This window comes from Stegodyphus dumicola, chromosome 4 (assembly GCF_044657685.1).
Source record: "Stegodyphus dumicola isolate Sdum_Otavi_A_Nest chromosome 4, ASM4465768v1".
Classification (NCBI taxonomy): domain Eukaryota; kingdom Metazoa; phylum Arthropoda; class Arachnida; order Araneae; family Eresidae; genus Stegodyphus; species Stegodyphus dumicola.
The window spans coordinates 183,872,259-183,891,729 of NC_140771.1; the positions used below are offsets into that span (position 1 = coordinate 183,872,259).

General features: G+C 31.8%; 1 protein-coding gene across 1 annotated transcript in view; it reads right to left on the reverse strand.

Moving 5' to 3' along the window:
• Positions 1–19,471, reverse strand: part of LOC118186524 (cell adhesion molecule Dscam1-like) — a 685,332-nt gene that overhangs the window by 96,446 nt on the left and 569,415 nt on the right. The window contains exon 12 of the mRNA XM_085815869.1: positions 5,907–6,054. Coding sequence (XP_085671995.1) covers positions 5,907–6,054 — 148 coding nt within the window. The remainder of the gene's footprint in view (positions 1–5,906; positions 6,055–19,471) is intronic.

Below are 19,471 nucleotides of genomic sequence, written 5' to 3' on the forward strand. Positions count from 1 at the left end.
GTTTATCCGAAACGAATTTTCCCAGTTCTATTAGAAAATTATTCAGAGGTAAAAATCTGACACAAAAGTATCGCGTTAGAAGATTTTTCACTGCATTTATGTGACAGCAGTAGGTTTTATACAGAAGGCTATTCGCGAATTATAGAAATTATCTTCTATTTAAATATTCTCGTTAGTATTTTGAAGTAATGCTTTTTGCCATTTCCAATATAATCATCTGTACAGTTTTGGTTTGATTGGAACGCATAAAAGCAGATTTATTTTGGAAATGGCTTCTAAAATTGATAGGCGACTCGAAGATTAAGTGCACTTTCTGATGAAAAATATGCGTATCAATAAATTGGAAAGCAGTATAAAAATCGCGGCTATTGCATTTCAACGAAAGGTATTTTTAATATATTGAATTTAAAAGAAAAAAGCCGCCAAGCTGGAAGTGAAAAGTGGAAAAAGGCCGCAAAACCGCATGAAGACTGCTCGATTGCGAGTAAATATAAAGAAAATGAAGTCAGCGATCTTAAAAGAAACCTATTCAACGGGATTGAGATCATCTTCTGGCATTGTTAAGCAAAATAATTCAGAAAGATTTGAAGTTAAAAAGGATGTTTAAATTTTATTTGCTTTTGACAAAGCATATTGCGGAAGAAAAACAAAATGTAGACATTTTTAAAAATGTCTAACTGCTGATAAATGGAAATTTTGGTTACACTCGAAGCGTGGGTATATTTAAGTGACTATAACAAAAAAGATCGATTTTCTATCTGTCAGCTTATGAGGTATTTCTCCCGCCTTCGTAGTGTAGTGGTCTGCACGTTGGGCGCGTATTCCAGAGGTCCGTGGTTCGATTTCCGCCGAGGGCGCTGCTCATTTTTTCATCTCTACCGCTTTCCAAAAATAACCTAATGTCTCTACAAACTGACAAAAAAACCGTATGAAATGGTTTTATCAATGTGCAAAAAAGCTCCGCGAGATTCATTACAGTTGCAGGGTTTTATTACAACAGTAAATTAAAATTAATAAAAGTCCCAAGTAAAGCTAAAATTATTCACTGTGCACAAAACATTTTAGAAAAAGCTTCTGAAGAAAAAATTCCAGCTTGGAAAAGCTATTCATGTGGACTTTTTGTTTCGGACTCCATGTGGACTATCCATGTTTTGGCTTCATGTGAACTAAACCTTTAATTTAAGTCAACTGTGCTTATTTAGCTAAGAAAGAATATCCAAAATAATGAAATACTCTGTAATCATATAATAATAATGAATGCTTTTCCTACCGACGTTTGGGTTTTCGGTTTGTTAAAACTAGCCTTAGGAAAACGGTTTCCAAGAACACTGGGAGGACTTTGTAAAATGACCCAAGAGGGATGGGATAAAATTGACATGACGGTGCTAAGAAAAATTCACTTTTCCAGAACTATAGCCAAGAATCAAGGTCATCAAACAGATGCAAATCTCCCCAAAATAATCCCTTTATACTATAAAAATCGTCTCTAAAAAGTGCGAACTACCTTCTGTGATGTAATTTTTTATCAGTTGCTTCTCTAAATTCTTATTTATTTAAAAAATCGAGAGCACATTTAAATGTCATCCCATTTTTTCTGAATGCATTCATGGGAAATTTACTCAGTTACTTAAGATAGAATAATTTAAATCACAAATAGTAGTGCACACCTTTATTTTATAATTAACGGTTCATATTATTTGCTTTATGCAATTTAAATAAAAATAAAACTTTAAAAAGAAATTCTAAGTTGCTCGTGATTTCATTTTTGAATTAGTAGTATGGCATTGTTTTTATCTGTCGGATATTCTTTAACAGTTTTTCATAAATTTAAAATTTTACTTTTATACAAAATGCATTAAAAGATTATTGATGCAAATCATTGTTAGCGGTAGCGTGAAGAATAACAGAGGAAAAATTATTTTTAATCATGAAAGAGAAATTAAAAATAAGTCATTTCTAAAAAAGAGGTGCATCTTATTATGGACTTATCGGAAGCTTCATATCAAGTAAAACTATAATATTAATTATTAAACATTATAACTATTTATTTAAAGTCTAATGTGGTCACCACATGACGTCCTTGTATGGCTGATTAAATTATATACATTTTTTTTTTTTTGCTCCATTTCATTTAAACGTATTCCCTCGAATTTCATTACATATATTTCTCATTCAATTAACTCAGTTCTCGCTTCCCGGCAAAGGAAAAATACATAAAATCTTAAAATATCTTCATTAAAAATTGTAAAATACAGGAAAATATAAAACATCAAACACAGTTAAAAAAAGCATTTTTTACAATTAAAAGTAATGTTTCTACGCAAAAAGATGGTTCGTTAGGCTTAAATCGCCACTTTTAAATTGTTGATAATTCTACAACTATTGCATGCAGATTAGCTAAAGGAATAAAAACCTTAACCAGAACATAAAAATAACATAATTCAATCACTTTAAAAGCAAAAAATGCACAATTTACTAGCATATAAGAATAAAAGAACTAAGCACATCGAGCCAGATAACAGAATGTGAATATATATATGCGTGTGTGTGTAATGATTTTGAATGCGCAGTCAAAGCCTGGAACTCTTAATAGCTTTCAATATCCGTAATGGCTGTGGGTAAGGCATATAAATGAAGATAACGACTTGGATTTCTTTAAATTACCAATCTTTATTTTCGCACATAACAAATAAATTTGGCAGGTACTTATTCAATCATAATTAAATATGATAAATTTCTATTTAGTAATCAAAATTAAATATGATAAATTTCTATTTATGTTGGTAATCATAATTAAATATGATAAATTTCTAATGTATATTGGCTTTTTAATCCTAAGTCGTAGGCATTTGAGAAACGCAATTAATTCGCCAGCAGTATTTATACTAAATCTGAGGTATAAGTAGAGCTAGTCTGTGATTGGTTAATTTGCCGTTGTTGCATAACTTAAGTACATAGAAGATTCTCGAATTTGGGAAAACAGATGAATTTAGGATGGAGAGCACTAAATCGGAAATGTTAATTTTGAGGTGGCCAATTATTTTAAAAACAGCTATCGTATTTTTTTATATCTTATATATATATATAATTTATTTCCTGAAGAAATATTGATTATATGATCTCCTAATATAAATTTAGTAGAAGTATCAAAAAAGAGGGAACCCATATGTAGGAAATTTAATTCCGAAAATTGTGCTTTAAAGTAACTTGAATGCTTTGGAAGTAAGTGAATTTTAGATCATTCAACACACACACACACACACATATATATATAATATATGTATTATTTATATGCGATTGGTGCAGCCGACTGGAACTAAAAAGGGAGTCGCACAACTGCATGTTATAGCAGTCCCATATACAAAATTTCAGCTTTCTACGACTACTCGTTCTTGAGTTACGCGAGATACATACATACGAAGGTAGTATGTATCAGCATACGCATGTACAGACATCAAGAAAAAATCTCTTCTGAATCCATTTTAAATCCACGTTACAATCCGTTTGGACAAAAACAGTTCCTTATTCCGTCCGTACGTAGAGATGTAACGCAAAACCATCGTTCAAATAATTTCGAGAGCGGTCGAAATAGATATTTTCTATGAAATATGACACATGAAATGTTTTGTGATTACAATACATCTTTTACTTCCTACAAGGAAGTAAAAAGGAAATGCTGTATAAACTGTGCTCCACAAATCTAAATACTTCACCTCAAATCTAGGAAATGATATTAAATATATTTTTATATTTATATAAAATTTTATATGTAATATATATATATAAAATTTTTATATTTACATATCAAAATATATTTTTATGAGAACCAGAAAACTCCAATTCAGCAATTCTTACAATACAGTTGTGAATCGTTGATGGATATTCTACAGAGCTTTCTTATTTGTGATATTTTTTCATATGATATATTAAGTATAATGTAACTCTTGCATAATTCAATTAAATTTATCAGATTCCATATTTTCATTTAATATTTTTTCTGCGTAAAATGTATATATCTCGAAGTTGAAATTCTTGATTTCTAGCTTTAACGGAATATCCAATTTAGTGGAGCATTAATGCCTTTTTGTAGCAGCTTTATTGCAAAGTGAAAATTAAAAGAAAATTATGACTCATTCTCTGTAGCTTAAACCGTTTGGTTTGTTTGGCTTGATAAAGCTCATTAAGGCTATTTGCTTAAGGGAAGGGACACTTTCGTGGAGGACTTTCCGAGGGAAACTGGCTTGTGTACATATTACACATAAGTAAAATCACAAAACGCCCTGCAGCCAGCCCATTCTCCTGGAATTGAACCCAGGTCGGAACTACTAAAGTTCACCACTCTGCCACTGGGGAGCCGTAGCTTAAATTGAATAAGATTTTCCTAACATAAAAGCATTTGATATAAAACAACTGAGACCTGTATTAATGCTTCTGAAGTTAAAGGGTTAAAACCGTTGAATACTGAGACTGCGATTTCGATTCGATTCAAAGCAAACGTGGGGCTCACCAGCAGCCGAACGGTAAAGTTGCTGAAAACTGGTAGTTTACCATGGGATCGAATCCCAGCGCACGGGCTGGCTGCATAGTCGGTTTTTGCGGTTTTCACATGTATAAGTTTCCCTTGAAACTCCTCCACGATGGCAACTCTCCTTATAGGCAAATAGCTCTCGAGTTGTTCCGCCTTAATAAGTTAACCTAACCTAATCAAGTCAACCGGACTGGCTGTATGTTTGGTGTTCTTGGTTCATTCCATGTGTAACGAGAACAAGAGCCAGTTTCCTCAGTCCTCCACAAACGCTATCACTTCTCGTAGTCCTCGTGTGTTTTGCCGCGTTCAAATAACCTATCCTAAACCTTAAAAATGCGAGTTACATGTGTATTGTGATAATGCTGTTCTGTATGGAAAAGTCATTATTTAAGCCTGAATATTTTTTTTTTTTGGAAATGAGGCATTAGAATTGATAAAAGCATTTACCAAGCTAAGTGGAGAAAGTTTATTCTTAAAAATAACTTACGTTATAATTGCAAATCGCACTCGAAGCACAGTAATAAAAATAAGAAATAACACATTATTTACATTACATATTATTAAAATTAAGCGTGGAGAAACTATTTCGGGAGTGCTATTTACTAAAAGAGTTTAATATTCATTTTTGAAATGTTTTAAGTGCTTTTACATTAAAATCAACCCCATAGGTTATTTATTGTAATTTACATTACAAGTTATTCGTTATTGAAAAAAAATATAATACACTGGTATGAAATCACGAGATTTATGAAGATATGCATTTAGCCCATAATTAGATTTTCGAAAATGTAATATACTTAAAGTGTTATTGTTTATTCGAATAACGAAAATTCACATACTTAAACATTTCATATTTGCGTATCATGTGAGTTAACTCTTCATTGTAAAGTAAATATAAGTTGAAAATGTGAGTTCGAAGTTCCGACATGTTTAATGTTACTTAGCAGTAATCCAAAATATTAGAAGGTGGACCATAGCAGAAACAGTGTCTCTACTATGCGCCGAATATGGAAGTTATTTCGCAAGAAATGACTCAAAAATGCTAAAACGCTGTCACCAGAACACTTTCATATATAGACTAAAACTGAATCGTTTCCGATCTTTCGCAAACTTTTTATATGCGTTTTTAAACAAATATTCTCGAATCAGTCTAATAAACTAACATGATAAAAGTTACACTAAATAGCAGTTAGCATTTGTGTTTTATAAAATATCACAAACACTGTGTTCATGTAATTTGCAAACATAGTATTTCAAACAAATAGTTACAAATCTGGTAAAAAATAATTAAAAATATTCTCAGGAAATGATTCGTAAGAATGTTATCAAATAATCCATTGGCGTTTCTTTTAAATGTTACTAATCATTGTTTATTTACCTGAGGTCCATTTGGGGTTCAAAGGTCTGTTTATCTTTCAGCCACGTTATCTGGAGGGGGCGATCACCAATTGCTTCACAAACTAGCCTAGCGTCCTCCCCTTTACGAACACTTTCTGCCCGAAATTTACTCTTAAAATGAGCAGCAACTGAAATGAAATATAAAATCAGATAAAAATATAAATCGAAACACTTTCAAATAATTTACTATCTTTTATACACATTTCTGTAGTATAATCCAAAAATCAGTTAACATTTAAGAAAGTTATTCAAGATATAAACTGTCGATTTCACTGGTATACATGATGACCACAAAAGTCCTTACTCGACCATCATGTGGTCGAGTCCTTACTCGGCCGTTGGTCGTACACATACATTTCTAGTTACAAAAATATTTCAAATGCGATAAAGATTTCGGTTTCTGTGATTTTAAATTAAAAAATAAATAATTTTGTATAAAACATAACTATTTATATGTTCTATCAGTCCCCATACTTCGACGTCGGACAAGTTCAAAGTCAAAAGAAAAAAAAAAATCTGAAATGTTTCAGATTTTAAATTACGTCCAAAGGGGCGTTTTTTAACATTTTGTGTGTTACCTTTCTTTATTAAATATCATGTTCCTCGCACTTAAACCATAAGATCCAGTGCAACAGCAATATCGCAAAATAGTTTTAAAACGAGCCTATCTTTAGAATTTCCGATACAGAGACTCACGCGCTGGAGATAAAAATGTTTTTTCTGCACAACGTTGCCATTGCTCGCTTTGAAATCCTTGAGTTTGTTAATCAAAAATTCGTCAAAGTTTTAAAAATAGGAAATCGATCATAAAACAAATTTCAAATTTCAAATTTGGTCTTCCACATGCTCATATTCGTTGGAGGATTACGTTATTCAAAATTCGATGACTATGTACCGTTATTTTATGACAATGTGAGAAATATACATACATTTACGCAGATTTTCATTATTTAATTTTTTCAAATATAATGCAGGACTCTAACATTTTATGGCAACAGTTTGAAAAGTGAACCGACATTTATCCGTCCGACGCAAAATGCCAAAACGAAACTAATAGTCCTTCGGGATTCAAATCCCTTTGGACTAAAAAAAAAAAGCCTAACTAAAAATTTATGAAAACGCTAATTTTCGCCCTCATTTTTCGGAGTGGCAATAATCTCGCACGCTGGAGATAAAAATCTGCTTCATTTCGAGAAGTGTTGCCACCGCTCGCTTTCAAATCGTAAAGTTTGTTAATAAAAATTTCTATGTTTTACAAAGAAATAAAAAAAGCCTTCCCAAACATTAAGTATATTATTCCCGATTCCAAAAATTCGCGGGAAGCCATTTTGACTATTCCCATCTTCGTACGACTTTAATCAGCCGAAATAGTAATTAAAAACTCTGAAAGTACTACTTTTCGCACTCATTTTTCCGAGTGGCAATAGTCTCGCGTGTTGGAGATAAAAATGCTTTATTTTAAAAATATTTTGCTACTGCCGACTTTCAAATCGTTAGAGTTTGTTAATTAAAAATTAAGTTTTACAAAATCTATATATATATACGAAGAAGAATGCCTGTTTGTGTGTCTGTTTGTTCGCGTTAATGATTTCTGATCAATTCTGATGAATTGTTTGCCACATTTAATGGACTGAAATTGAATATAAGTGAAATATCGGATGGAACTTGAGCTTTTACGACCGTTGGAAAGACAAAAATCGTTAAAAACTGCGTGTCATTGTTACTGATAAAATGAGACAGAATAAGCTTATTTTTCTAACGAAATTTTTTATGGGGTTCCATATCGCATCAGATTGAAAAATGTATGAGTATGAAACGTATTTTTTGCATCGTTATTAGAAAAGGCGCTGTCCTTCTCTCTGTTATTAGACACATTACTCTCAGTCTAACTTCACTAGTAAAAAATACAGCACATAATGTTTGCTTACCGAACGACAAAAACTGAACGAGTTCTTTAATTTGAAATTTTGCGATTTGTGGACCCCGAAGAATTCTAATTTATTCATTAACCAAGCCCTCAAAGCTAGTTCAAAATTAGAATTGACAATTAAGAGCAGGATCCGGACACCAGGGCGGCTTTTACACAGACTTTTCGGGTATTGTCCGAATCCCGCAATTATCCAGAATAACGCCCTAAAACAGAAAGGTTGAATATTGCCATACAAGAGCTGGTTGCTTCGTACATTAAAACTTTTGTTCATACTTACTTATATACACGAGACGAAGGATAATTGATACACATATTAGATAAACATACTGATTCATAATAGATAAACTTACATGTATGTTTATCTCATGTAGCAGTACTTTACTAAACATGAGTACAGAGATCGAGAGAAGGCTTTTACAAACTGACGTTTTGAACTTAAAAGTGCCAAATCATGAAAATTTGTTTCATTTCAAACATTTTTATAATTGGAAGCATATGCTTTCTTTATTCAACAGATTTAGCAACTTAAGACTGCTTTTTCTTCTCATCTCAAATCTCATTACTTTAGTAATACTGAAGATTGTGAAAACCGTAACCAGGATTTAAATAAGATTTCAAACTGCAAAGAAATCAAGTAGCCTGTATGTAATCAAGAGCTGTATAAAATTACAAGGATTCTATATTAAAGATTGTGAAAAATGCTACTTGCTTTGAATTTTGTACAAACTTAGTCCTAACATTTTGTAAACGCCCTGTGCACCTATGCATTAATAAAATACGTTTTATGTTTAAAAGGTATTTTTTTACAAAAAATTATAAAAATAAATATATTATATATGTAAGATAAAAAAGAAAATCTGTTACTCAAAATTATAATTTAAATCAGCAATAGTCCCTAGTTCATCATTTTAATCTGTGCATCACCCCTTTATGTTCTAAATTGTTTAGAATAATTTTGCTAGACGCGTCTTTTCGTTACATGCTTGCTTATGTAACTTCCTGCATTGCGGATGGCTCTCATACAATCGCAGTTCAAAATTTAAACAAAAGCCCCAAGTCTTTTAAATACCGCTGTTACTGTTTGCTCAGCCCCTCTTTTCCTGTTTCTCCTGCTGCCTAGTTTGCTGCGCCGCCTTGTCCTTTGTGTAAAAAGGTGTAAGCTTTACAGAACTGTGGGGTGCACGACGCATCCATAAAGATTACGTGTGATTGAGAAGAATAAACAAATATAAATTGTGTCTTGCATATGTATTATATTTATATATATAAGTTGATAAATTTCAAGTAAAGTTGATATATAAAGTCGACCATTATGCTTCGAAATTAATTAATAAAACAAGCGATAATCGCTAAATCAAAATTAAATATTGAAATGTGAAAAGCATTTAGCAGGAGATACACATACCAAAACTTACTCAGAAACTTAACTATTTTAAAACTGAAAATCAATTCAATAAAATTATTATAACAGGTATAAAATATACAAAACTTTTGAAAATCCTTTGGTCTTTTTCAAGGAACAGAGGAAGAATTTTCAACAGATCTATATTTCTGAGTTATATCTAGATAATTTTTAATAACGGAAAATTTAGAAAAGAATACAAAAATAGCAATTAATAAAATTAGAAGAAAATGTTAATTAAGGTAATTTTGCTAAAATTAAAGTGCTTTAAAAGGGCGAGACTAATTCTTTTGTAAACATTTTAATTTAATTAATCGTCAAGACATAATTTGCTCCGACTGACCCCAAAATAAAAATTATAAACATTTGAAGAAAAGAATCCTTGAGTAAGAAACAAGGATAAATCAAAAGTAGTTAAAATAATCAGTTATATTTTCGAGCAAAAAATTGCAAAATCAATGTGCTCTCTCTCTCTATCTGCTCTCTATCTATAAGATAATAAAAAGATTACTGGGTAAATTAAGACCAAAATTCTAAGCAAAAATTAATTAAATTTTGAACAAAAAAAAAAGGCAGAACTGTTACAAAATTAATTAAAAAAGTAAAATAAGTAAGAATTTAGAATAAAGCAAAAATGTTTCCAAATTGGAGAATAAAACTACATAAAAATGGAAAGCGTATAACTAAGGAAAAGTAAAATAAAAAACAATATGCCTGAAATTAGAAAAAATAAAATAAAACTGAATTAATTAATTCAAATTAATTAACATGAATGGAATTTGAGAAACACAATAAAAGAAAATAAAATCCGAAGTCAAGTTGTCAAGTCAAGTCCAAGAGTCAAGTTGAGCTGCAGCTGGGAAACTATAGTAAATGGAAATAATCAAATGCAAGAAAATTTTGAAGACTGAATTATTAGTTTAAAATTGGAAATTAAATTTGCGTAGATTTCTTATAATTAAATAAATTTTAAAAATATAGTTTTTAAGAGCGCTAAAGTTGGGAAAGAAATCTAAATTTAAAAGTGTATGTAAAAAGTAACTTTGAGTAATATGGGTAATGGGGAGCAGAAAAAAAATTTTCAAAAGAAAAAAAAGGAAAGTTTACAGTGAAAATTCTCTACTTATTACTATTACTCTACGTATTAGGACTGGAATAGAATCTTAGAATCTGATTGACAATGGTGTTAGTTATAACTTTTTAAACTTACTGAGATTCCAATCTACGAGTTTAATGGTAGGAATAATAAAAAGCCTTTTTTTGACAAACATTTTATTTTTATTAAAAAGTTTTAATTGATAATTTTAAGGTAATTTTAATCATATTTGTAATACCAATTTCATTATTATTGGAAATGGTTTTATTAAGATTTAGGATAAATAATAGTTGTTCTAATTGACCTAGAATTATTGAAAGTGATGAGGTCATCCATGTATCTAAAAGTAAGATTAAATTTATCTATTTGATCTTTCATAAAATTGCATTCTTGTATAGAAGGTAAAACTTGCATATAGCATTTGAATAACTAGCGACCATGGAAATTCCGTTAATTTGTACGAAAATTTCACCTTTTAATTTAATAAAATTATGGAAAACTGAACATTTATGCAATGCATTTATCCATTTTATGTAATGCACTACCATTCACAGGGTGATCAGCAAATAAGCCCTGATTTTAAAATTAAATATCTCTACAACAAAGATTGATAGAATTATGCGGTAAACTGTACGTTTATTAGCAAAACTGTAAAAATGGTGTAGAAAAGTTTAAAAAATTTAGTTATAAATATCGTTAACAGATGGCGCTCTAATCGCAATGACCTATCAAAAGCCTTTAAAATGTGCTTCGAAGTCGAAAGTGATCAGTACAACTGTTGGCTAGCGAAAAGAGACTAGCGTAGAAAGTGAAATAATGTATTCTATTGAACAACGTGTATTTTGGTTCTGGAATTTCACCAATTAGAACATAGTCCTACGGCAACACGTCACAGTTTTCAAAACCGATTCAATGTTCCAGTTGGTCACGATGCGAAAACCATTCGCATGCTCTTCGCGAAATTCGAATGAACTGGCAGCGTGGCTGATGATCGAAAGGGAAATGTTGAGCCTAAGCAAACTATAGTCACTCCTGAAAATTCAGACAAAGTTTCTGGATTTGTTCAGCAAAACCCTATGAAAAGCCTCCGACGGATTGCATCAGAGACAAGTTTGAAGTAAACGAGCACACAAAAAATATTTAAAAATAGCCTACGGCTGTTTACATACGAAATCCAAAGTCATCAGGCCATATCCATGAAAGCTGTGCAACAAACGGTTGACTTTGCGAATCAGATTCTAACAATGATCGACAACGACAGATTTGATGTGAGCTGCATCTGGTTCACATATGAGGCACATTTTCATTTGAATGGAATCGTTAATAAACAAAACTGGAGATTTAAGGGTACCGAAAATCCTCATTTGTATGAAGAAAAAGCACTGCATTCGCCTACAGTTATGGCATGGGCTGCGATATGCGCCAGAGTCATTATCGGACCCTTTTTCGTACGAGAAACGATAACTACTGAACGTTACGTTACAATTTTGGAACAATTCGTCAGCACTCAACTAGCATTGGAGGATTGATCAGGTATCGACTGGTTCGACCACATCGAAAAAATAAAGTTTTTCACTTTCTTCATGAATACTTTGGGAATAGAGTAACTGCGTTAGATTATCCTCAACTTACTGACACAGGAATACCTTGTCCTCCATATTCTCCCGATCTGAGTCCTTGTGACTTCTTTCTGTGGGGCACAATGAAAGACGCTGTCTATCGAAACAATCCTGCTACTCTAGATGAGCTTGAATCGTTGATTGGTGTTGCAAGTGATTCCATTTCCGTCGAGACATTGAAAGACGTGATGTCAAATTTCATTGTTCGTTTACGCCACCTCATTGTTTCGAACGGTAAACATTTTGAAAAAATTGTATATTGATTGCAAAGGCTGCTTCACTTTATTTTTTTAATTAATTTTTTTTACTCCTTTCAGAGAAAGAGTTTTCAGTGCAGAGCGCCATCTGTTAACGATTTTTTGCGGCCCGGCCAATATATCGGCAAATAATAATATATAATAATAAAATAACATATCGACGAAGGAAAAACTGAAATGAGTAACTAACTAAGTAATTAACGATAATTTATTCAGTGTTGTTAGATTACTCACAGCGAGCTGACACACACACTACTTAAATTACAAATGCGTGTGAGTAGCTTGCGTTCAGCTACCTTCGGCTTTTGGGGGACACGTGCACTCAGAACTTGTACGCACCCCCCGATAGCCGAATGTGGCCGAACTCATGGTCTCAGTTTTCCAGTCATAGTTTTGTATGATATATTGGTGCATGCATGTGCGTGCATGCACTTTGCTTTATTATTAATTATTACTTAATTCATATTGTTACGAATTTCATAGTTATTTATTTATTTAGTTTTTTTTATTTAGAATTGTAATTAGATTTGCTTCATGTTGCCTTAGCAACGCAGACGACTTTTGAAAAGACAGCTGCGTTGGAAGGTTAAAAATAGAACAGCGCGTGCATTTAATACCTAATAAATAAATATCTCGTAATTGCTGTTGCCATCCACAAAAATCCAGATATTTATAGATGTTTCCAGTATATTCCAGAAATTAATTATAAAGCTTATAAAAGCCGAGAACAAACAACTCATCTCAGTAGTAGCTGTAGTTCTAGCGAACTGTTTGTTTACTTAATGCTGTGATTGATTTGTAGCGATTTCGCTGTGAGATAGAATTAGCTTCTCTGTTTTGAATTGATTTTTGCTAAACGTTTGACATTTTGTGATATTGTTAGAATATTTTTGAAGAAATATTTCAGCATTTTGATTTATCTCTTGTGGAAAGAATAAATTTTTGTTAACTTTTTAACGTTAACCGTGTCTATTCCAGCCCTTTGTATTCAGTATGTCTATATCAAAACCAAGTGGTAGTAAAATTAAACGAAAAATCGCTGACGAACATAGAATATTCCAAGTTAAATAGGAATTAGAATATTTTTGCTGAGAAATAAAAGATAAAATAATCTGCTTGATATGTAATAATCTGCTTGATATGTAATAATGCTATTAATGTATCAAAGTTATATAATATTAAACGTCATTACGAACAACACAAATCGAAGTATAACAATTACGAAGGATTAATGAGAGAAGAAAAGTTGAAAGAGCTCAGGTTAGGAGTGAAAAAGCAACAGTCCATGTTTAGTAAAGTATTGCAAGAAAGTGAAGCGGCGGTACATGCAAGCTACGTCTTGTCCGAGTTGATAGCTAAACATTCGAAGCCTTTTACTGACGGTGATTTCATCAAGGAATGCCTAATGAAAGCTGGAGAAATTGTTTGTCCTGGAAATGTGAAGGCTTTTCAATCAATTTCATTGTCTCGAAATACAGTTGCGGAAAGAGTTACTGATTTAGCCGCGAATTTAAGTGATCAGATCAAAGCAAAATCATTTAGTTTCGAAAGTTTCTCCATTGCCTGTGACGAGAGCACGGACATTAGTGGCAAAGCTCAATTAGCAATGTTTCTTCGTTCTTGTGACAAGAATTTTAACATTTTTGAGGAATTACTGGAACTAATACCGATGCCTGGTACTACCACAGGAGAAGATATATTTACTTGTGTTTTTGGACTTCTGCAGAAATACAATCTACCTTTGGCAAAATTAAATTCTGTAGCTACAGATGGCGCTCCATCAATGACCGGGAAAATCAAGGGCTTCGTAGCATTACTAAGATAAACACTTAGTGAAATTCACGGTTCAAACATTCATCATATGCATTGTATTATACATCAAGAAGTTCTATGCACGAAAGTAATAAATATGGAGAATGTTTTGTCATATATAAAAAAAGTTATAAATTTTATAAGATCTCGAGGTTTAAATCAGCGTCAATTCACTGCTTTCTTAAGTGAGTTAGATAGTGAATATTCGGGTTTGTCCTACTATACCGAGGTACGTCGGTTATCTTGCTCCAAGATTCTCAAACAATTCTGGGATTTGAAAGAAGAAATATGTCAGTTTTTAAAAATGAAAAATCAAAACGTAAGTTTGTTTTACGATCCAATATGGATACAAGATTTATCTTTCTTGGTTGATATAACCAAACACTTAACCGATTTAAATTTATCGTTACAAGGAAAAGATCATATCATTACGAACATTTTTGACATAATTAAAGCATTCAAATATCAACTAGTTCTTTGGGAAAAACAACTTAAAAATGAAGATTTGACGCACTTCCGGACGAGCAGCATGAATAAATCAAGTTTAGATGATACTTGTTCGTATCAAAAATACGCAGAAAAAATAGCAAATTTAACAACTGGATTTAAAACGAGGTTTAATGATTTTAGTTCCCTCGAAGACAAATTTTTTGTTTCTTCGATTTTCTCAATAAGTATTGACTCAGTACCCAGCCATATGCAAATGGAGGTGATCGAGATTCAATGCAACTCAAATTTGAAAGCAAAATTCATTGAAGTGGGCGTGCCTGAATTTTACAAATATTTACCAGCCAGGTTTGAAAATAATCGAAAATTCGCATATGAAATTATTTCCATGTTTGGTAGCACTTATCGGTGCGAGCAGTTATTTTCAGTCATGAAAGGTAATAAGTCTCCTATTAGAAACCGTATTAATGATGCTCACCTTGGGTCAGCGTTGAAAGTTATCACTGCAAACAAAATTTCTCCCGAAATAGGAAAGATAATAGCAGAGAAGAGATGTCAAGTATCAGGACGTAAACATTAAATTTTTCTTGTTCTTTTATATATAAATATATATATATGTTTATTATTGTATTATTCGAAATAAATCTACGTTTCTATGAATATTGATTTTTTTTTTTTCGGCCCGCCTAAAGTTGAGCCTTGTTTGTTTAGCCCAAGTGTACCTATGAGTTTGACATCCCTGATTTACATCATCAGCGTCATGTAACAGTCATATAACATGGATTAGTCTCGAAATGACACAGTGCAGAAAAAGATTACTGTTTTTAGAACATAGAGGAGATGCACCAAATTAACCATTAATAGGCTATTGCTAAGTTAGATTAAATTTTATTTTATACATATTTTTATCTTACATCTTAATTTATCATTTAAATATTTTTTATTTTTAACGTGCAAGGTAAAGCAATCAAAAGATATGAAAGATATAAAAATGTAAAAGATAAAGATATAAAAATGTAAAAATTTTGAAATAAGCACAAGTAGTGTGCCACGTTATCTTTGGCTGCATAATAAAAATGATTTAATCTTCTTCAGATGACAAGTTTCCTATTTATTATAGATCAACATTTCAGCATTCTACGCAATTAACGTATCCTACAAAATTACAGCTATGTAAGCTTCACTAATTTTATATATATATATGCTGAGGAGCCTTGCTTTGACTCTTGTTTACTTTTAACGTCAAATGCTTTAAGTTTATTTTACTTCAAGCCTGCAGCTATACCTCAGGACGGGTGTAAAAATTTCGTTTCAATTCTTAACCTCTAATTATGTTCTTTATGTATATATATATATATATATATATATATATATATATATGTAAGATAAAAATATATGAATCAAAATTATAGATTAAACTATAAAACATTAATTCTTCCTCTCTATTCTAAAATCGTAATAACTTATCTGCATTGCGTCATTCAAATTAATCATGCGATCTTATTAACCATAATGCAGATCCCTCTCGACCAATCACCGAATTGTAAACCAAAACTTTTCTCTTCGCGTGCTTCAATCTTTAAATACTACGCAATCAAAATTCTTCTTCAATATGGGTCTAATCACGCATCTACAGTGTTCCGTCATTTCCTTTGCTTTCATTATGACATATATATATTGTTACATGTGTCGTACGAGTTTTTAATGGATTGAATACACCCAAAACCGAAAAATGCTTGATGAAATTTATTTTCCCCAAACCGCTTTACTCTTCTGGAACTTTTCACACGAAAGTACTCATACACAAGGAAGTGCAAATAGCAAGCTCACGAGGTGTTTCCTCAATACTATGAGCTTAACTGAAACCTTACTCTCTCTCTCCGGTCTGATAAAGTGTGCTCCGCCTGTCGATAAATTTCCAAAAACTTCGATTTCTCGAAATTATTGGAAAGCACGCTCAATTACAAAGGACCAGATACAGTTACTATTACACATGGATCGGCCCTATGTATAGCCAAGCTTGGTGACTTTTGGTGATTTCTCGCCGTACTGGCAGACAAAAATTAGTAACCAATACCATCGTTAGCTTGGCGAGATATATGCGCATTTTACATGTGATATGTGATCTAAATGTGTCTTTAGTGTAAGTGTATACTATATATTAGCTTAAATATGTTTCATTATAAGTATGTGTTTTACTTGTATAAGTGTGTGCAAACTAGTATCTAATTTCTATTTTTATATAATGTGCTTACATGTTTTATATGTATTATATATGTGCTTTTATATGTGTTTTACAAGTGTTTTGTATGTATCTTTATATGTGCAAGTGTATGCACTTGTATGTGTATGTATATGCTGTAATTAGTGTTTCACAGTGTCTAACAAACCAAGATGTAACAAATCATCCGCCTATCGATCAAAATTAATGTATTCCTAAGACGCCTCTGTATGGCCATGTACAATTACGTAAAATTCTTCAATAAAATCCCAAGGTGGCCTCATGAGGCTTCTGGGAGTTGCTGCCACTAGATAGGGGAGGGCGCGGGACATATGCCTGTTTACCTCTGTTAAACATCAGGCGTCCCCGTCCTCCATCACCTGTCACCTGGCGAGATCTCGTCAATTTGGCAAGCTAAGTGTTTACCTCAATATCAAAACAGACTTACCCCTGTAGTTCTATATTTCCAGCGATGCTTCGCTTTCTGAGCCTTTCATATTACATTATACAAGAAATTCTACAATTTACATGTAATTTCACTAAAACTATTTACATATATAGAAAGTTCGTACCAATATCTATTCATAAAGATTTTATAGATACATTTCTTACGTTCATTTAGTAAGAGGCACTTTATATTTTATGTAATTGTAAAAAAGGAAATCTCGGAAACTACAATATAAGAACTTTGACTCGTTGTAACAACTTATTCTTCTGAAATTATTTAAGTTCCTCATGAAGACAAATAATTCAAGAAAGAAATGCAAAAGGTACGGAAATTTAAAAAGTGTTTATAAGTTTCGAAGTTTTTTTTTCAGAAAATTTCAAAGTACTTAGCATTGCAAATTTGCTTCCTATGCTACTTCGTACTATATTTCGTTTAATAAAATTATATTTCATAAAACGTAAAAATAATGTATTGTTACGAATTTTGTACATAGATAGATAATTTTAGTGAAGTTATATGTGAAATTGTTGTATTTCTCTATATAATGTAACATGAGAAAATGAGTGAACAGATGCACTGTTGGAAAAGTAAGAAATCCGGAGCAAGTCTATTAACATTGAGTAATGGCTATTTCGCTAATTTGGCGAGATACCGACAAGCTGGCAATGGTTTTAGTGACTAATTTTTGTCACCAATTTGGCGACATTTAGTAGCAGTCCCTGTATCACCGTAATTGGTGTTGCAATTAAATAACTGTAATTGTTTTTGTATGTAACTTCAACCGCATCCAGTTCTCATATGTCTTCCAATAATTTCGAGAAGAAAAAAATACTAAAGATCTCTCGGAGGCTGGGAGGAAACTATATAAGACTGACGAGAGCGTCAGTTCCTCAGTTCTTGTTAGTTGTTAGTTCAGCCAGAATTCAGAGTACTGAGATATCTCCGGGTTAGCTTTGCTCTTTAGATGAGCTTTGCATTCCGTTGTGTTTAACGTTTTTAATAGTCTGAAGTGTAACTACTAATTGTGCAAGTATTTCTGTGAACAGTTCTAGAACTCTGATGTGTTCCTTTTGATAAAATAAATTTTATTAATCTATCATCGGACTTGTGTGCAATCAATCAGTTACGAACCTGTGCGCACACAACAGTATGTTTCAAATATGAGAAGAAGATATTTTAAAATTTAATAACTGCTCACTTACAAAAACGAATGTCTTTGGTTTGGAGTTTGCAATTTATAGAAAACATTATCCTAATGAGTGGAATGGAACTTTGTTTCAGTGGAACAGTGTGGTAAAGCTTCTAAAAACTCATGAAATCCATTATTTTGGGAATTGTAGAAATATGTGTGACAGTTTCAGAGAAATATTTTATCTGCAATTTATTTTCAATTTTCCTCCGACAATACTGATGATATTTGTAAAAAGGGAGACGAAAGTTTCCAAAAAGATTGCACAAAAATTAAATTTTATTTGTAAAATTTATAATTTATTTCCATTTTTTTCACTTTTATGTAAAATTTAGATGTTATTTCGACAGTAAGTTACTGCTTGCGCTTTAGGAAAGAGAGGTTTAGCTATTACGAACGCAATAAGAATGTAATAAATATTCATTTGAATAAAAACGAGGAAGGAAGTATAAAAATGTCAGTAGTGAAGACTACACTGGTAGCTATTGAGCCTAAGTAAAACTCATAGCATTTAAAATACATAATTACTGTTATGTAAATATATTTTGCAATATTTATTTGAATAGTTAATTGAAATGAAGAAAATAAGGTAAAATACTTTACTTCTTTTACTCAAATGTTTAAAAAATTTGGTCATTTCTCTTTAGCATAATGAAACTCAATAACGCTGTCAAAAATGTATAAATCAGACGCACTGCAAGGAAATTTTCTTTCGTTACATTCTGTCATTCAATAACTAGTTCTTATTGTTCTTGTTGTCTTGTTCTAGTTGCGGATAATTATTTGTTAAAAATAAGCATATCGTTGCATGGAATCTGACAATTTTACATATCATCTCTATTTCCCTAAAGGGAGTCAGGAGACGTATCGTCTCGTCCGTTCCAGAGAAGTAACATGGAACACAGATGATCTAAAAAAAACCTTTTACTCATTTTTCAGCCTAGTAATTTACACATGTAATGACAGAAAAATATCCGATAATTGGGAAATAAACATGGACAAACATCAAATAAAATTTAAATGTTTAAAATATGAGATTTACAAGACTTCTGCATGTTTTATCTCAAGTACTCAGTTCACTCGTTCACTCAAAGAAACTCGGCTAACAAAGCTAAAGTAAATTT